Genomic DNA, 20,361 nt, shown 5'->3' on the forward strand with positions numbered 1-20,361 from the left:
TGTAGAAAAGAAACTTAAAAACAAGTGCTTAGTCTTCTAGAAGGGGAAGAACAGAAGGTAGGTCAGAGGGGAAGGTAAATTTTTTTGATAACATACATTTTTACTAAGTACTATACTGCCTTCCAGATTTTGCCCCGGATGAAGGACTAAGAGGGGCTCTCATTTACCAAAGAATCTGACTACATTCCTGGAAAAGCATCCTGATATAAAAATCAATTGAGTCCACCAAGCTGATGATACTCTAAAGCAGACCTATTATTGAGTCTAGACTTAGCCTAATAGTGATAAGGAATAGAAATGTAAGTACTTTTTAACAACCCTGAGTATTTTGTACACTTGTTACCAAAACAAACAAGGATTCTTTTTACAAAGGTAAACAAATAGCAGCTACATATACAAAAATAATAAAAACTAAAATACAGAAAACATACTGACATTTTAATAGATATATGTACACACTGTATACATGTACCATCTAAAGCGATTGCCTTATATAATAGAAAATTATTTAAAACACTATAGGGATATGAATAACAATAAACACAAACTGTCAATACGAACTGTTAAAGAAAGTCAAAAGTTTTCAGTACAGTTGGCCCTCCATATCCATTGGTTCTACATCCACAAGTTCAACCAACCCCAGATCAAAAATGCAAGGGGAAAAAAAGTTACATGATTCTGCTGGCTTGGAATCATAAAGAAAAAAAAGTTGACACGTACAATTTTCTTGTTCTTATTGACTAAATAACACTATGTAACAACTATTTATATTGTATTAGAAAGTATAAGTAATCTAAAGATAAATTTAAGCATACAGGTGGATGTGCATATATTATATGCAAATACTATGCCATTTTATATGAGACTTAAGCATCTGTGGATTTTGGAATCCTCAGGGGTCCCAGAACCAAACCCCATGGATACTAAGGGACAACTGTATAGGTGTTCTATATTTTTAAGAATCACATTTCTTGTTCAAATCTTTGACAGAAAGGATTCACACTGTCTCTGAGAAAAGGAAAATCCTTAAATCCATTAACATGACATGAGATGATGATGCTTCTAAGTTGGGTGACTGAGTGAACTATCTCACACAGACTTTTAAAGAGTATTTTAATACACAGTGTGCAACCACAGTAAAAAAATCTATTAACCCTATTTCTAATTCTTCCCATTATATTTCAAGGAAAGTAATGTTTACCACCAGACATTTGTTCAATTGCTTTAGGACAAAAATGTTGGAAAAGGATTCTACAGAATTCAATACATTGTTAAACACTAAACCAATTCCTCCCCATGTACTAAAAATGCATTCTAGAGTCAGAGTTCAGTATAGTCTATGTTCTAAATCTAATCATATAAAGGAAACTCCAAAGATAGGCCAAAAGCAATGTTAGCATTGTTAAACTCCCACATGGCATATTTTAAATCCCATTTCTTGTCAGTTATTTTTGATAAAGCTTTCATTAATTCAATCTGGCAAACTTGTGCTTGTTACACTTTTGTCTATGCAATTTCACAGCAATATAAAGAATAACACTCAAAATACTAAATTTTTAAATACATAGCATGTTTTTGAAGAAGAAAATTAGCCCTGGCTGGCATAGCTCAGTGGATTGAGCACAGGATATGAACCAAAGTGTCGCAGGTTCAATTCCCAGTCAGGGTACATGCCTGGGTTGCAGGCCATGACCCCCAGCAACTGCACATTGATGATTCTCTCTCTCTCTTTCTCCCTCCCTTCCTGCTCTAAAAATAAATAAAATTAAAATCTTTAAAAAAAAGAAAAAGAAAATTAACTTAGACTCTAGAAAAAGGTGTAGGAATAAAGGAAAAGAAAAATAAGTAAAAAAAATAGAAATTCCTCCCAATTTCTATTTAAAAAATATAAGAAATCTAAGGAGCATTCATGTAAGCAATAAAACATTCTTGCTGCACATTACTGTGAGACATACTGATTGCTTCTGGCAGCTAATGAGAACACACTCTCATCTTGGTCTCTTCATACCTCTTTGGCAGAACCTTCTCTCCCTCCTCTCAGATCTTTTTCCTTTCCTAGCACCTTAGCCTGGTATTTCACGCCTTTATCCTTGACAATGTGCTTTTTCTTTCTCTATCCACAGAGATTTTATTAATTTTTATGATTTCAACTATTATCTCTAAATATCCTATTTCCATTTGTAACCTAGATAGAGGCAGGTTCTCTCACCAGTTTCCTTCTTTCACATGGACACTTTTACTCAAATTCATTTTTCTTCCAACTCAAAGCACTTGAAATATTTACCCAAAGTTTCTAAATTGTCAATTTCTGCAGCAGACTTCAGTTCCAGTAAAACAAAGTCTCTTCTCATAAACTGCCCTAGAGCATGGCTCTGGATTCAGATAGCACTGGGCTTAGCTCCACCATGAATAATGGTGCTATTTAGCTTTCTGAAATTCGCTCTCTTTATGTGAAATCTGGTGTACACCTTAGACCTATTTCACAGGACAGTTGTTAAAATTAAGTGAAATAATGGGTGTGAAATGTCTGACACACAGAAAACACTCAATAAATGTTATTGCTACAGTCATTACTATTAACTTCTCCTGCATTGACTTTCCACTTGTATTATGTTACAATTTTTTGATGATCTGTCTTTAGATTGAAGTTATGGCTATTTGTTAGTCACTTTCACTCACTATTTCTCCAACAACATTAGATTCTAGACCACTAATAAAAGGAAAGAGTGTTGGGAAATGGCCAGGATATTTGCATTGATAAGCAAAACTTGCAAGTTGGGTGCACAGTGAGATGGAAAGGTAACACACACTAAAATGCATTTAGTTTCCAGCACAGCAACTAATTAGCTGTATGACCTTGCCACTTTATCTCTGTGCCTCAGTTTCCTCATCTGTAAAATAGAAGTCCAAATGTGTAACCAATATCCTTTCCATTTCTTATCTTTTTCAGGTACAGGTTTCTTTATTTCTAAATATGAACTCTAGTGACACACAGGCTGTAAATACCATTTTATCACAAACAGGCTTATTCAAAGACAAGAAACACTGCAAGATTTTTTAACAAAACAATAGCCCACACAGGGCAGGGCAATAGTAGGTTTACAGTTGTTCATATGAAAAATAAAGCAAGAATAAACTCTGTGTTTCAGGTATTCTCACCTGTAAACTTACCTTCTCCCTACCCTGTATATGCAACACCTTAAATATAATGTAAAATACTAAGCAAGAATTTAAAAAATTGTTTAAGGACAAAATGGACTTTTTAATAATTTTTTCTAGTTTGGCACTGCACTCACAGCACACAAACCACTACCTGCTTTGAGCAGGGAGCCAGTGTCTCACTGTTTGATACAAGCAGCTGCCATTGAGCGCATATGCACTTGGCAAGAACTATGCTGAGCACTTTACATTTATTAGCTCACTTAAGCCTCACAAAGAAACCTATGATGTAAGGGATATTTGCTGTCATTTAACAGATGAGAAAGCTAAGCATCCAGGTTTCCAGACATCTTAACTTCCTTAAAATCACACCAGCGTGGGGTGGCAAACTAGAACACAATACAATCCACAAGGCTCATAAACAGTTAAACAGTTCACTGTACAGCCCTCTCCCAAGTAAGTTCCATGCACATTAGCATACAATGCCCTATAAAATATTGAAAGGATGAAAAAATCAGAAACTTTAAAAGACTGAATGAAAAATGGCATCCATGGAAAAGAGAATGAATGTGCTCAACAAAAAAAGGAACCCACCTTCATGGCCTATGACAGATCTGGAAGCTGTCTGAAAGCTAACAATTCCCGCCACATTGTCATTGGCCAAAATGTTCACTCTAACGGTGTCAGAGCTAGGCAAGATCCTACTTCCACCTTCAGTGTACACCAAACTAATGATGATGCTTTCATCATCCTCTGGCTCAGAATCATCCAAAATGGTTAAAATGATGGTCTTTTTGGTTTCACCTATAAAAAATTAATGGAATAGCAAAATAAAAAAAGTAACCAACATCATGAAGAATCCACAAAGGCTCAAAATTATTTTAATTTTAAAAAGTAGAACTATGTAAGTGAATTATAATAATAATTCAATATCATGAGCAATATAAGTGCCACTATAAAGACATATTTTGTGTTAACTTACATCCTTTGATATAGAAAAAACACTGTAAAATTTTGTTAGTATGTACAGATTGTGGAGAAGGACATTTTGAGTCATGGGAACTTAAAGTGTAGGATTATTTCAAAGAATCATGGTTTCATTCCTGGTCTTTAGCCTAGGACAATGGCCCAGCTAGGGAAAAAGCTTCTAGAGCATCTTCTGTTTAGAAACAGCTCCCTCTCAGAGAATGGAATTTTACTCTCTCATTCTGGTGTTACTGTGAATAATATTCATCAGGTACTCAAGGCAATACCTCACTGAAAGGAAACTTAGGGAACGGTAGTCAAAATGGGAAAGAGATGGCAACTTCTGAGCAAACCAGCCTGACAGAGATGAATCTTTGGGTACCTAGATGAGGTGACAGCATCAAATACCAGCTTCTAGGATGTAGGGCAATGAAAGAAGGAGGCAGAAGAGAAACTCAAAGGATGAGTGGCAGTGACAAGGGTCAATCAATCTACTTTGCAATCTGGTCTAGGACCCCAGTAGTACACAGGGCACCCATCATTGAATATCCCTAAACCCAACAATGCTTTGCTCTGTGGCCCATGGTGCCTCCCATTTAATTCTTTGCCATGTTCTGCAAAGAGGATGAAAGAGTGAGGAGAGAAAAGGCAGTAAAAAGGAGAAAGGTGATATGCATACATGTTCTCTCTCTCTTGACTCTGGTGTATCTCCTTAATTCACAGTATCAAAACTGCCTTAAAAGACAGATTATTTAAGAATCTACGTTAGCTATATAGTCCATTTTATGTGATGCTAAAGTTACAATTCAAAGTAATACTAATTTGTATAATGTTATTACTTTTTAAAATACTTTATTTGTTTTTAGAGAGAGGGGAAGGGAGGAAGAAAGAGAGGGAAACATCACTGTGTGTTTGTCTCTTGTGCTCCCCCTACTGGGCACCTGGCCCGCAACCTAGACATGTGTCCCGACTGGTTCACAGGCCAGCACTCAATTCACTGAGCCACACCAGCTAGGGCTACTTTATATGACAACTTGGTAATTACTAAAGCCACTGGCTAATTTAACTAAATTTTCATCTTCACTCCCTGTTTATTACATTTTCATTACCTCCTTTGAAAAAAGGAGAAAAGTTACCCATTACCAACCTGTGCCCGCAACTCCACTGGATATTCATACTTCATTATTCCCAAAATCATTTATTTACTAGAAAATAACCACTGTATAAATGTTTTATACTATTTAAAATTTACTCTAAAATATACACTGATTAGGTGTTACAAAAAGTATATGATAAATGCATCATGATCCCCAATTACTGTTTCCAAAATTTATGCAAAACATTAAACAATAAAAGGTGCAATGAACTGTTCTAGGAGATGTAATTGTCAATGTTTATTTCCTTGATTCTTCTGTATATGGTGAGATTTTAATGAGTACACATCACTTTTTAAATCAGAAAAATACTATATTAAAAAAACTGTATGTAATCTATAATTGCCCAAATCAGGATTTAAACAGCGATTACAGTAAAAACACTTTTTCCCCATGCCAAAAAAAAACCCAATCTATTTTAAACATATGAATTTTCCAAATTTTTAAACATTAGATGATTCAACCAGCCTTGAAAAAGAGTCAGTGAATCTGGCCCTAATTTTAATGGGCCAAGTTACCCATAATTGTGTTGTTCATGAAAACTTACAACTTCCCATCCAAGTCTAAGAACAACAGCAAATTGTAATTAGGCTACTCTGCCTAATTACAAATAAAGTCACCAAACTTCATACTATTATACTTACAATTACTTTATTGAAGATTTATCCTAATTTGTCTAAGGCATATTAAAAAGCTACCCAGTTAATACTCATTTTTAGCTATGTATGGGTATTCTTCTTAGCCATGTGTTTGGTAGATACATGGCTCATTCTCGTAATTTCCCTTACAAAACCAGAGTTTTCCTTATACTTGTCATTCTGTTTACTTAAAGGCCCTCCTATCACATATAAAGGCATAAAATTCCTGCATCCCCTGAAACCCTTCTTTGTTGAATCAACTAAAAGGATACATATGAAGGGCCATGTCAACCTACATGTCATATCACCCACTACCTGCTGTTTTTCAAAAACGCACTGCACTTCCACATATCAGCAAGAATGCATGCAGTAAGTAAGAACTCCTATAAACATTATCATAAAAATTGAGCATGGTGACTTTACCAGGATGAACTAAAATGGTTTTAGAAGTGTCACTCACCTTCAGCAAAAGTGAGAATGTCTCCAGTGCCTATAAAATCAAAGCCTTCAGTAGCAGTTCCACCAACAACGCGCCATTCGACTGTCACCTGACCTAAGCTGCCCCCTGTCCTGTGGATCATCAGCTCCACTGTGCTTTGGGGCTGCTCCTGAACTTCGACATATAAACCATCTTCCGAGGTGTTGGGACTAATGCTGTACATCACAAACACTCCAAAGGCATCGCCATTTAATGCTATGACAACTGTAGAAGTATTTGGCTGTCCTATGGTTGGCTGGTTTTCAAAACTGGCTGTGATGTTCATGAGGTGCACTTCAAGGAGAGAAATTAGGAAACTTTCATCCATCTCTGGGAAATCATCCACAAGAATGGAAACTGTAAGATTTGCAAATTCATCACCTTCCAGCATTATGGCCCATTGCCTTGTCACAGGCTCATAGTCACTACCAGCCACAGCCTGACCACTAAAAAGAGATGCTACCCTGGTCATGTTTTTCCTGTAGGTCCAGAAGTCTGAGTGGTTAACAGCTGGACTGATCCATGATGTCATCCAGAAACACTGGGGGCCCTCAGAAGCACTGAAAAATGAAAATGCTGAGCATGCGTGTTCTTTGAGGCACAGAGTGGCACAAGTATACTGTGGTTCCCCCACTGCAGAGACATTCACCCAAGTTCTCCAAAGTGGGTCAGGCACCCCCTGAATTGGCGATTCATAGTAGAACAGTAAATCTTGACCTTCCTCAACTGCAAGAGCCACTACATCAATATCGGAAGTACTGTAGAACAACAAGAGCTGACCAAAGAGCCCTCCGCTAAAATGTGTAGGGACAATTAAAAGACAGGTTAAGCACTCAAAACAATCTGTGGATTATACACAGAGGAGACAAATACTAATTGCAGTTTTCACTTTTTAAGTATAAAACATACTTGTATAAACACAACCATGTTTCTTATTACCTTTGTCTTTCAATGTTTTCTTTTCTCATGTAAGGAAACCTTGCTAGGTTTTGATCATACAATACTTTTCTTTCTACCAAGCTATGAAAATACCTTGCAAGGTATGCAAATCATAACCACTTTAAAATTATCAAACAGAAACAGAAAATTAATTTTCATGACTAGATTTCACTGAAACAATGTCACAATGATAATAGCATGAGTACATTTTGAGGAAAGATAATTATTTGCCATAAGGTTCTCAATGCCCATATTTTCTATTTCTAAAGGAATTCAGTGAACTGTAGGCTGTCTCACAAAAGAAATGCAGAAAAAACAGGACCTGAACATTAACCACCTCAGCAAATGAATGTTCTTTAATTTACAAACTAATTGTATTTAATTTCTAACTCCAAAAAGTCACAAAAGCAACAAATTTCTGGAGTTGGAACATCCAATGATGTATAATCCATTTCACTAATAATGAGTATGATAAATATAATGAGCTCTTTATATTAATAGGCATAAATCATTTGACAGATTACAATAATTTACATTATATAAAAACGTTCAAACCTAAATCATTTAATTGTGCAAGAGATCCTTTCCCACCAACCCACAATTCCCATCACCCCCACTGAAAGTAGCCAACTCATATACCTTCTCCTGACAGTTATGTTAGCACAGGAACTTCTCTCCAGAGGCTCTTGGACACGATAAACCGACTGAGCAAAGGCTACTGTACCATAAGGATTATCATTGGCAGGAATAATAATATTTGCCACTCGATCTAACCCAATAGTACCTCCACCAGAGGCATCAGTTAGTTGCACTTGGATAACCTAAAAATACAGTGAAAACTTCCTTAGCAGAATCCCAGTTCTGAAAAGCAATTGAAAATGATGCAAGGGAAAAATTAAACATATCCATACAAGTACAAGAACAAAATGGAATGTAATATAAATAGACTCATAAAAATTCCCCTATTATATTTACAAACCCAACTTGTAACAAAATAATACATCATGAACTTTTAATATTAGAGCATATTATACACTTAAAAATAGGCCATTTAAGTTCCTTAATATTCAGTTATATAATCTCGTAAATCAATTTTGAGATCCCTGTTTATGTTTAGCACTTCAATGATAAACTTTTATATCCTATACCTTTTCTTATTTGGGGAATATTGCATATTGTTTTATGAAGTTAATCTATTATGCTTTATTTTCCACATTCTTTTAAGTGGAAATTCTCTGACAAAATTTAAAACAAAAAACATCATGTCATAATACCACTTAAATTTAGAGAAGAGAAATGTTTTATAGGTATTAACTAATATTTAATATTTTAGGAGTGAATAATGACATAATTAGCATTCAAATGAAATTTTATGAACTTCTCTCCTATGAAAATTTGATACTATTAAAGAATAAATACAACTAAATATAATTTTATGAGTTCTAGGCTTTAATAATAAAGTTTACACATTAAAATGATCTTCAGCCAATACATGTTATTGATAAATCAACTTTCCCACTAAGATTCTATTTTTATTTGTTACCTTGCTTCTTTATCATGAAAAATAAATATCAGACAGCTATACCTAGCATGGTATTTGTCACATAGTAAATTCTCAAAACTGTTAAAGAATGAATGAATGAGTGAAAAAAAATCTAATTTAAGATTGGCCCACCTTCAAGAGCAAAGGGAATATGGATATAAACAAATTAAGAGCTTATATGAAACAATGTAGCAAAACATATGATAGATATATAGATATTGAATCACTTAACCAAAATGTGGAAAAATACAACTGTATGAAAAAATTCTTACACTAGTAAACTGGTATGTACACAAGACCTGTTTTTAGAATATTCTTGTCTTATCTGTAAGGAAGAATTACTTTCACAATACCACATTTTGAATATCCTTGCATAATTTATTTGACATCCTCTATAAATGTCACAATATCTGTTCTAGTCACTATAAGACAAGCCATGATTTACAGTGTCATTCTATACTAGCCATTCCTCTCACCTCTTCAATCTCCGGAACGTCGTCAGCCAGGACCTCTAACAACAAGGTTTGAATGGTTTCCCCAGGGGCAAAGGTCACATTACCTGAGACAACTCGCAGGTCGCCAGTAGCAAGCTGTCCATTAATGGTGGCAACCCACTGAACAGTAACATTGCCGAGTGTCCCAGAATTTCGAATTATTGGCAGGTTTACCTTCACTGAGTTAAACTCAGGTTCCTCTACAATAAGTTTAGTAATCTGAAAACCTGAAGGACAGAGCAAATTTCAAATACAAAATGAAACTGAGTCAACTTAGAGCTACCCAACTGCCATTCTATAATCACTTCCATTTTTTCCCCTTAAGCAATCCAAATAACTCTGTGAAATCGGTCTAATATGCTATGATACAAAGTGGTCAAGCCCACTTTTCCAAATTTTACCAAAATTTCCAAGTTCTTTTTCATTCTGATGGGAGCAGAAATCACAAGCCCAGAGAGCCACAGGGGTCAGGCATATGCCAGCCGTGAGTGAAGTGGGTCTAGTGAGTTCTGTGGCTAACCACACAACGCAAGCCTGGTCCAAAGGGACAGTTACTATTCAGCTCCCATAACTGATGCAATCAGTGCAGGAGAGGGGACTCGATGTTGCCAGAGTTTCCTACTTAACAAGAAAGCCCAGAGATCCATACTTTTCTGTAAACTTCTGTAAATTAATTTTTAAAGACTTTTCTACAATTCACAAAACATACTTAGGAGCTAGAAGTGACTTAAAAGCCTAGAAGATTGTGACTTCCATATTTATGCTGGGAGGTTGATTTTTTAAATAACCACTAACTACTGCCAGTGAGTATACATAGATACTATATATCATAGGTTAAAAAGAAAACCTGATCAAATCAATTCTACATCTCTAAAAATAAAGAAATGCATGATCTATACAGACAAGGAAAAGAGAGATACAAACTAATCTGGTTACCAAATAATCCATAGGGGTCATCAGAGGCCTCAATAATAATGATTGCCTCTGTTAATGCCCCTAGTTTGGATCCTCCTGTTGTTTCGTTCAGCAGTTGTACAAGAAAAGATTCTTCCAGCTCAGGGTAAATGTCGTCAATGATATATATTGGCACAGCTTTACTGGTTTCCCCTTCTAGCAAAACCACATCCGATGAAGCTATACTATAATCTTCACCTACAGAGACAAAAAGCAAAATGCTAAGACTTATTCCAAAATATAATAAATATGGCATATTGCTAGGGAAACACCATGATGTATCAAATTTTATGGATATATTTGGACAGACTTTTTTGATAATACTTAGTACATTTATTCTAAACAAGAAGACTTTGTCACTCTTCCTAAAAATAAATGGATTTGATACCACAAAACAATGAAAAAGACTTCTTAAGGGTGTTTGAGTTCATTCACTCATGTTTAGAAAGATACATATGTATATATGTATATAATTTGTTCTATTTGCTATATACATATATAGATGATATATAGATACAGATATAGGTATCGACACAGAGTCATTCATTGTCACAAGATAGCTCCTTAGCTACAAAAATGTATACAGAACTCTAAAGCAAAGAACAAAACTAGAATTTTCATCTCATTGGGGAGATACATTATACTGTTGCATAGACAGGCATATCAGCATCATCGATGTGATAGCTGGAAACTATGGACCTTTCTACAAAGTTAAATTAGCAGCTGCTATTATCTACTGCTCAAGGTAACTTTGCTTCTGGTTCAAGAATAATTGGGGAAAGAAGAGAGGCTTCCTATGGAGCCGAGGGCAAAGTTCCTAGAATGCTGATAAATTCTCAATATCCATGAATGTGTAAGATCCCATAAAAATAGTCAGGCATGCCTCTTGGCTACTACCCCAACTGTGTGCGGGTGGGGGGCAGTCAGGGGTTATGTGCACTCACACTCTCACACACACACACACACACACCACTTAGGGACTAAAGGAGCCTGGTTTATTAGCTTTTCAAGTAAGTCTCAAGTACAGATCATTTACCTCAAAAGATCAAGCCTGTTATCCCACCCATCCACACTCACATTCCTGTCAGTACATACCGGAAAGATTCTAATTGAATTCCTCTTACGCAAATCTCCCTCTAGGTGCTGTAACTGCACCATCAAAGAAGGCAGTCAGTCTCCTGATGTTTGCGTGTGGCAATGAAAATGTTTTGCTTATACATAAAATAGTTAATGCTAACCATTGTTTCTTCCATGTTATTCATAAATAAACAAACAAGCAAGATAAATGGGTCAAAACAAAACACTGCTGCCAAACACTGCAATCACATGGCTGCACATTACATCCTGAATGCCTCGGTATCATTTACAGGAGGCCCTTTCAAAAAACTCAAAGGTACACACAGAGAAAGACTAACCATGCTTTCCTTACTTTGCAATGGTTTGTACATTCATCATAGTTTTTAAATTCATATACAATTTGCCAACAGTTTGCACAAATTCTACAAAATCATTGACATAAATACATGATAAAAGCTCTGGATTTGTGCTTTCAAAAGATACAAGAGTATTATTGTTTTCTGGCTGATTTTTCTGACTACATCTTTGAGTAGCTTTGTTAATCAAGGCTAAAATTCCCCTCTAAAACACTTCACTGTCCCTTAGAGGTGTTTTCTCACCAGGTATTGCAGTTATTGGCACAGTTTTAAATTTCACAGAAACATCTGCGAATGCTCCCCCTGTCCTAGTAACATTGATAATGGGTCCAACGTGATTTTCTGCCACTCGAACAATTGGAGCTGAGAGCTGAAGAATTCCAAAGGCATCATCGTTGGCAGTGATAATCAGATGAGCAATAGTTTCTCCCTTAGGCCCAAGGCGAGGAGAATTTGGAACTAAAAGAGAAGAAATTCCAATGTATCAGAATTCTAAGTACTGGACAAAAGTCATTGAGCCTCCCCAAGATTCCATCCGCCAAACGCATTCATCATTTAGTATTTTCTCTCTAACACTTATAGCAAAAAGTTATTGGTTACTATGCACCAGCACTAATCTAGACATTGGGGTACAAAAATCAACTAAACAGAAAGTCCCTATTCTTATAGTTTTATATTCTGTTGAGACTTTTATTACAGAATCCTTAGCAAAGAAATAGTTAACTTACAAAAATATTTTAGTAAGTACTGGAAATTTGTCAAAAGGCAAGAAATGATTAAAGTATAATAAATCATCATTTTGCATAATATTACAAGGGATAATGATGAAACCTGCAGAATTATGATCTTCTAATTAGCTACCAGCATGCCATAAAATCTTTAAAAACAGCATTTCAGTTACAAAATTGAGTTGGAAAGTAATTTAGCCCCTTGCCCTCCAAGGCCAGCTGCAGCAAACCATCATACTCTAATTAAATTATTGCCTCTGCTTTAGCTGACCTCCCTCACAAACCTGTTCCTCCCCACCCAGTTAGCAGTCACTCAGCTACCTCAGCTGGAAAGAGCCTCAATGCTCCCAAATGCTGCTATAAAAGAGTATGTAATACTCTTAAGGTTACCTTCTTACTTCCCACTGATTTGCAAGAGAGCAAAGCTTATTTTGAAGGCATTTAGGACTTTCCAAAAACTCTCCCACATTTATTTTCTAGATTAAATTCCAACCAAAGCCAAAACATTAAAAAAATGAGCTTTTAACACAACCATCAAAAACTTTTATTAGAAGTAAAGAATTTTGAGTTCATGTTTATTTTTTTCCTTTTTTGGTATTCTTTCTAGAGGTCATATTTACAATATGTCTAACAATGGTAATATTTGGAAATATGTGATCATGAATGAAAGTTACCCTTTTCAGACAATGTAACCTAAAAGCCATTAATAACACCATTTAATTTCAACAACCTAGGCCCAGATCATGCTAAATTATATCATAAAGTCACAATTATGAATCACTATAATATAATTAAATTCAACTAAATTAGAAAAGAATGGCAGTGACATAGAGAAATGTAGCAGCAGATGACACTTTTTTGAGTGTGCACTGTTTGCCTGGCATCGTTCTAAGAACTTTTCTTATGTCAAGTCATTTAATCCCGATGCCATCTCTATGTGGTCAGTAATATGGTCCCCAAGTTACAGCTGAGGAATCAGGACCACAAAGATGCTGAGGAAGTCACCTACGTTATCATCCCAGTACCTGGTGGACACCAGGGTGTAGGGTTTGTCTATCACTTACACAGAGTTCCTCATCAAACCTCTTCTGAAAGTTGATTACACTCAGAATAGAGTAACAGATCCTAGCAGCTTCCACTGAGTTTGCCTATTAAAATTTGAATTAATATCACACAGATTTGCACTTAATTCTCCTTTAATTATTTTACATTATTGTTTATGCCTATCCTGAAATTGAGCATAAAATACACATCATCTGTTTCTCCCATTCCAAAGCACATGGATATTGTACATTTACCACATTAATAATAATTGTTCACATGTACTGAATGCGTGTGCCAGACACTATATTAATTTTCACATATATTATCATAGTTAAGTCCTATAATATTTCTATATAATACATAAGGAAACTAGGACTAAAAACAATTATGTCCAAATTCAATGCTACACATTGGAACATGAGTTATCTGACACCAGCACCCATGGTTCTTAGTCACTGGTGTATGTGATAATCCCTCCTCATGTCATTTCCCTCTCACTCAAAGAACTGTGTGTTCCTTGAAAACCAGGCTATATTATACAATTTTTACTTAGTAAGACTAACTATTGGATTTCATTTCAATTTATTTACTATTTTAACTGATTCTAAATTTTGCTGAGAAAAAAAGGTTTAAGTATTGTATGAGAACTTTAACCTTAATTGTTATCTGAAAACTTAATGTTAGCAATTATCCTATAAAGTAAATTTCCTTCTATAATCCTGAACTACACTTACTGACATTGTGGGCAAGAATGGTGCTTACAGTGCAGTATATCTGTTTAGATGTTACAGTAAGGTAAAGAAATTTACATGTAAGAAACTTAATCTACGTGGCCAAACATGGTCAACATTCAGGTCTTGGCTATCTTACTCTTTGGATTACATAATTCCAGTTTCTTTAAAAAAGTTTTTCTTGCCCTAGCTGGCGTAGCTCAGTGGATTGAGCGCAGGCTGCAAACCAAAGCATCGCAGGTTCGATTCCCAGTCAGGGCACATGCCTGGGTTGCAGGCCATGGCCCCCAGCAACTGCACATTGATGTTTCTCTCTCTCTCTTTCTCCCTCCTTTCCCTCTCTAAAAATAAATAAATAAAATCTTTTAAAAAATAATAAAAATGTTTTTCTTGTTCTCATATATTGTCCTACAACTGATATTAAATTGATCTTCAATTAATACCATCAATCTTTCTTCCTTCACTTGTTCCTTTATTCTAGGAAATTTAGATTCCTCTCACCTTTCCAAAGTTTACAACCACCTATAAAGGCGTGACTAATGAACAAGTTATAACAAAGCAACTGCTTTCAGCTCCACCAGCTCAAGCCCAGCCCTGGACCCATAACACCATGCTCTCTGCAAAGTCACTGAGCCACAACAACCCCAGGGAGGGTGGCTTATACTTTCTCAGAGAAGCTGCTGTACCAGACCCTCTACCCAACATGGTTCACTCTTCATCCCTCTTTCGTTTCCCCAACCAGTATCTTCTTCTCAACTCTAAGAATGGCCCACAAATGTACAGGACTTCTTACTGCTCCAGAAGCCCCATGCCCTCATGCAGTTGCCAGGTCCACAAGCTATCCACCAATACAAAGAGTCTCTGTTGCTTAAGAAATCTCCCAGAGTAGATCAAGGTGAGAGGCTCAGGCTCTGGCTACCAGGACTGTCCTTGGAAGCCCCAGGTTGATTTCAGAATGTTTTGGAAGCTACAATATATAGTACAGCAGCACTGAAGAGCAGTTACACTGGATTACGCAGACACTTCCAAAAGTTTACTGGTGGAATGTAACAGTTTTTTTTATGGTTTATGCCATCACAGTTGTTCCCATTTTTTCTCTGCTTTCCTACCTCCACCCAGCCCCACACTTTTCCCTCCCTCAGTCAATCCCCATATCATTGTCAGTGTGGGTCTTGCATAAACATTCTTTGGTTAATCACATCATGATTTTGTATTTTTAAGTGTCCCACTTCCACTTACCTTATAGGTCAACTTTTGTAAGATGGTGCTTTCAAATTTAAAGCTATTTTTGTAGAATTTTCTACTCTACCAAATTCTTAATTTATTGTTTTATTGAACAGAATTCTTACTTCTAATAATAATAATAACACAGTAACAGTTACTTACTTGGGCGATTCTGTACTTTCTCTATTAAAGTAGAGTTGAGCAGTTCAATAAACACAGACTCTGATCTTTCTGGTTCATCATCATCCAAAATTGAAATAGTTATTGTGGCCTCACTTTGATTGGCTCTGAAAAGAGCAAATCCAGAAGCTGGTATGTAGTCCCTTCCTTGAGTTGCTCTGGCTAAATTAGGTGGAAAATAAGGTGGTTTTTCCATATCATCCAGTGTTGCATATGTGACTATGACTTTTCCTATGAGGCCCCTTAACCTTATTATTGACAACGTGACGTTCTGAGTTGCTTCCTCAACTTCAATAGGTCTATTTTTCTCGGAAAAGATGAAGACCCCATAAGGATCATCACTAGCCAAAACTATTAATGTGGCGTTAGTATGAACTCCCAAAGATCCACTGGAGACACTGAGGATTAACACAGAGAATGCTTTATCCAGTTCTGGATCTTCATCTGGCAATATTTCCACGGTGATGTTGGCATTCTTTTGCCCAATTTCAAATGTGACATTGCCGGAGGTGAAGGCGAGATCGCCATCGGGATCAGAGTCTATGCTCCAAAGCAAAGTCACCCGAGACAGAGCTCCATGACTTCTCACAATCTATAAAATATTGAATATTAATAGGTGTTAAAAGAGGTATTAAAACCACTGACTTAGAGGATTATAAACACTGATAATAGCAGAATATTAAATTTCTATTTTATATAAGCTTTTCTCAAAAATGTAAGATTCTTAAAGGCAGAGGCCATGTACTGCCCATTTTTGAAGGCTCAGAGAGTCCCACTTAAAAAGTGGTTGCATGAAAGAAGGCATTGATTGAGCATTTTTAGCTTGTACCTAAACTATAGCTGCATTTTTCTGCAACTAAAAAACATACATAATAAAGCGAGAATGGCTATAGATTTTGGTGGAAGATGGCGGCTTTACTCTAGGCAGCCTGTTTCTCGGCTTCTGTGAAGAGGAGGGAAACTCGTGGTTCGGTGGAGAAACAGAGCAAGTGGACTAGGTTACCGAATCACTTTTGAAAGCAGGACATCAAAAATTATTGCGATCATTGAAAAACCAGAAAGTAAGGAGACTGCTTCAGGACAAAAGGGACCCAGGGATCAGCTCAGGGACTAGGGGTGTGCAGTCCCCAGGCCCCGTGCTCCCGGGTCTGCCTCAGGGCTCCCCGGAGAGGGGAGTAGCTGCTCCCTCCCCTGAATACGGGGGTTGAGCAACTCCAGGGGAGAACTTGTTGCTTGAAGGCACAGATTGGCCAGTTGGACTGGGAAAAAATCACCCAGGGACTATGAACACCCACCCAGAGACCTGGGAGAAGTGAGGGCCTCCAGCCAGCATGACCAGGGGCAGCCTGGAAGAGCGCCCGCACCCCTAGCCCGGTGGAAGTGCGGATCGGTGGAAAACCCAGAGCGGGGAAGGACTTGGGCGCTTTCAGGTCTCAGGAGCCAGCAGTTCTGATCTGGGAAAGTGCACGCCCCATAGGGAATCTTGACTCACACACTGTGATCCTGGAAGGGACACGGCGCTTAGTGCCTTCCTATAGCCCGAAACTCAAAAATTTGCAGCCAGCCGGACCAGGGGTGGCCAAGAAATACGCCCGCACCCATAGCCCAGTGGAAGTGCGGATCCGTGGAAAACCCAGAGCCGGGAAGGACTTGGGTGTTTTCAGGTCTCGGGAGCCAGCAGTTCTGATCTGGGGAAGTGCGCACCCCATCGGGAATCTTGACTCGAGCGCCATGATCCCAGAAGGGACGGGTGCTTAGTGCCCTCCTATAGCCCGAATCTCAAAAGTTCGGTGGAGGGGCGCACCCTTTTATGACTCCCAGGGAAGATGCAGTGAATCCCAAAACGTCGCAGGTGCCTCCTGAGATCATAGAGCTGGAACCCTGCAGGGACCCCAGAGTCCAGAAGAACATGGTAGTGAGCTCCTGAGAGCGAGTGTGCTCGGGAGTGCCCAGGGTTCCTGAGAGACTTGCTGAGATCTGGCTGGGAAGAGAGAGAAGCATTTCAAAGGTCCCTCTGCCAGCTGAAGCCAGCAAGATCAGAAAGACTGGTCGGGCCAGTTAGAAACCAACAAGACTATTTTTTTTTTTTTATTTGGTTTGGTTTGGTTTGGTTTGGTTTTTGTGGCTGTTGCTGGATGATTGATTTTATCTTGTGTTTTAAGTGACATTTTATTTTTCAATTCTTACTATTTTCATAGCTCGCAATCCCTTGTTTCTCTTCCATTTATCCTAATAATATTCTTTCCAATCCAAATTTATCTCTCCTGCACTCCATCTTCTGCTTTTCTTTCCTTTTATCTTGCAAGTTACTGTAAATTTGTATTATCTTTTTCTCACCTTTCCGACATTTTTTATTTTAATAATATTTTGGTATTCTTTATCTTTTTGTATAATCTTCTTTGCTTGGCTGGTTATACTGTCATTTGATAGGTTCCCCCTGGTATCTCAGTCACAGTGTATTGATAATTTACTATCCTTCATCTGTGTTCCATTAGTACACCTCTCAATGTTCTATACTCTTTATTCTTGTTATCTAGATCTCATTGATTCTGCCACAAGACTGTCACTTTACTATTACTGTTAATAAGACCTAGACCATACAATTGTAAATACTACTCAATACCCCTACCTGATCTCAGCCCACTTTGCAATTTCCTGAACTATACTATTGTGGGGGTTCTCTCTTTTCTTTTGCACACTACTCCTATATACTAATCTTTAATCCAACCCTACCTTAGAATCTGACCTCCCACAGCCTCACAGCTTTCTAGATCCAACTATCAATCCTCTCATCCCCAATACGAGTCTTACCCTCTTCCCATCCTTTCTAAAATGTGGATAGTGGGGTGGAGGATCACAGTTAACACTCTAAAGAGCCAAAGAATAACCCATCTCTTCTCTACTGGCTGCTAATGTAAATATCATAGTTCACTGTCTTGCTGTCTTAAACCATTTCGCCTTACTCCTCCAACTGATCACAAAAAAAGAGTAGGGGGAAGCTGTGAACACCAGGATACATGAAGGAGATTGCACCACTGAATCCCACAAGTATTCTACCACAAAAGTTCACACCATAATTGCAGGGAACCAGAACAGATCAATTTAAGAAACAGAGGCTAACAAGAAGAAACCCACAAACAATGAGAAAACAAAGAAACAACCCCCAATTGAAGGGAAATGAGGAAGCCTCAGGAAAAATGCTAAATGAAATACAGGCAACTCAACTATCAGATAGTGAGTTCAAAACAATGATTATCAGGAAGTTCAATAAACTCACAATGAGCTATCAGAAATTAGAGGGAAACTACATCAATCTCACTGCAAACTATATAAACATGAAAAAGGAAATAGAAACTCTCAACAAAGGCCAAGAGGGAATGAAGAATACAATTTCTGAACTGAAGAACACAGTAGAAGGAATGTAAAGCAGGATTGATGAAGCAGAAGATTGGATTAGTGAGCTAGAGGACAAAGTAGAAAACAATATCCAGAAAGAGCAAGAAAAGGAAAAGAGGCTCAGAAAGAATGAAGAGGGATTAAGAGAAATGCAAGACAATATGAAACGTAATAATATCCGTATAATAGGGATTCCAGAAGGAGAAGAAGAAGAGCAAGGGATCGAAAACCTAGTCGAAAAAGTAATGAAGGAGAACTTCCCTAATTTGATGAGAGAAAAAGTCACACAAATCCAGGAAACACAGAGAGTCCCAATCAAGAGGAACCCAAGGAGGCCCACCTCAAGACACATCATAATTAAAATGGCAAAATTTCAAGACAAAGAGAATCTTAAAGGCAGCAAGGGAGAAAAAGGAAGTAACATACAAGGGAGCCCCCAATAAGGCTAACAGCTGACTTCTCAATGGAAACACTTCAAGCCAGAAGAGAATGGCAAGAAATACTCCAGGTAATGAGAACCAGAGGTCTGCAACCAAGGCTACTATATCCAGCAAGGCTCTCAATCAAGATAGAAGGCCAAATAAGAAGCTTCCCAGACAAAAGAAGTCTAAAACAATACACCTCCACCAAACCAGCTCTGCAAGAGATTCTAAAGGGACTGCTTTAAGGAAGGGAAGGAAAAGAGAGAGAAAGAGGAACACACGTACATAAAAGACAATGAATAAGTACCTATCAATAATAACCTTAAATGTAAATGGATTAAATGCTCCAATCAAAAGACATAGAATAGCTGAATGGATAAGAAAAAATAACCCACATATCTGCTGTCTACAAGAGACCCACCTCAGGATAAAAAGACCTACACAGGCTGAAAGTGAAGGGCTGGAAACAAATCTTCCAAGCAAATGGACAGGAAAAAAAAAGCCGGGGTAGCAATACTCATATCAGACAAAATAGACTTCCAAAAAAGGTCCATAAAGAGAGACCCAGAAGGTCACTTCATAATACTCAAGGGAAGAATCCACCAAGAAGACATAAATATTGTAAATATATATGCACCCAACATAGGAGTACCCAAATACATAAAGAAAATCTTAGAGGACTTCAAGAAAGATATGGACAGCAACACAATTATAGTGGGAGATTTTAACACCCCACTATCAAAAATGGACAGATCTTCCAAACAAAATATCAACAAAGATATTGTGGCATTGAACAATACCCTTGATGAAATGGACTTTGCTGATATATACAGAGCCCTCCATCCAAAAGAAACTAAATATACATTCTTTTCAAATGT

General features: G+C 37.3%; 1 protein-coding gene across 1 annotated transcript in view; it reads right to left on the bottom strand.

The window, feature by feature from the left end:
- The window catches only part of ADGRV1 (adhesion G protein-coupled receptor V1), a 516,573-nt gene that overhangs the window by 384,214 nt on the left and 111,998 nt on the right, over nucleotides 1–20,361 (bottom strand). The window contains exons 29-35 of the mRNA XM_045847901.1: nucleotides 15,648–16,257; nucleotides 12,002–12,217; nucleotides 10,308–10,523; nucleotides 9,354–9,598; nucleotides 7,974–8,155; nucleotides 6,378–7,189; nucleotides 3,754–3,963 (exon numbers count right to left, since the gene is read on the bottom strand). Coding sequence (XP_045703857.1) covers nucleotides 3,754–3,963; nucleotides 6,378–7,189; nucleotides 7,974–8,155; nucleotides 9,354–9,598; nucleotides 10,308–10,523; nucleotides 12,002–12,217; nucleotides 15,648–16,257 — 2,491 coding nt within the window. The remainder of the gene's footprint in view (nucleotides 1–3,753; nucleotides 3,964–6,377; nucleotides 7,190–7,973; nucleotides 8,156–9,353; nucleotides 9,599–10,307; nucleotides 10,524–12,001; nucleotides 12,218–15,647; nucleotides 16,258–20,361) is intronic.

This window comes from Phyllostomus hastatus, unplaced genomic scaffold (assembly GCF_019186645.2).
Source record: "Phyllostomus hastatus isolate PE091 unplaced genomic scaffold, TTU_PhHast_1.1 phas_contig_58, whole genome shotgun sequence".
NCBI classification, from domain to species: Eukaryota; Metazoa; Chordata; class Mammalia; order Chiroptera; family Phyllostomidae; genus Phyllostomus; species Phyllostomus hastatus.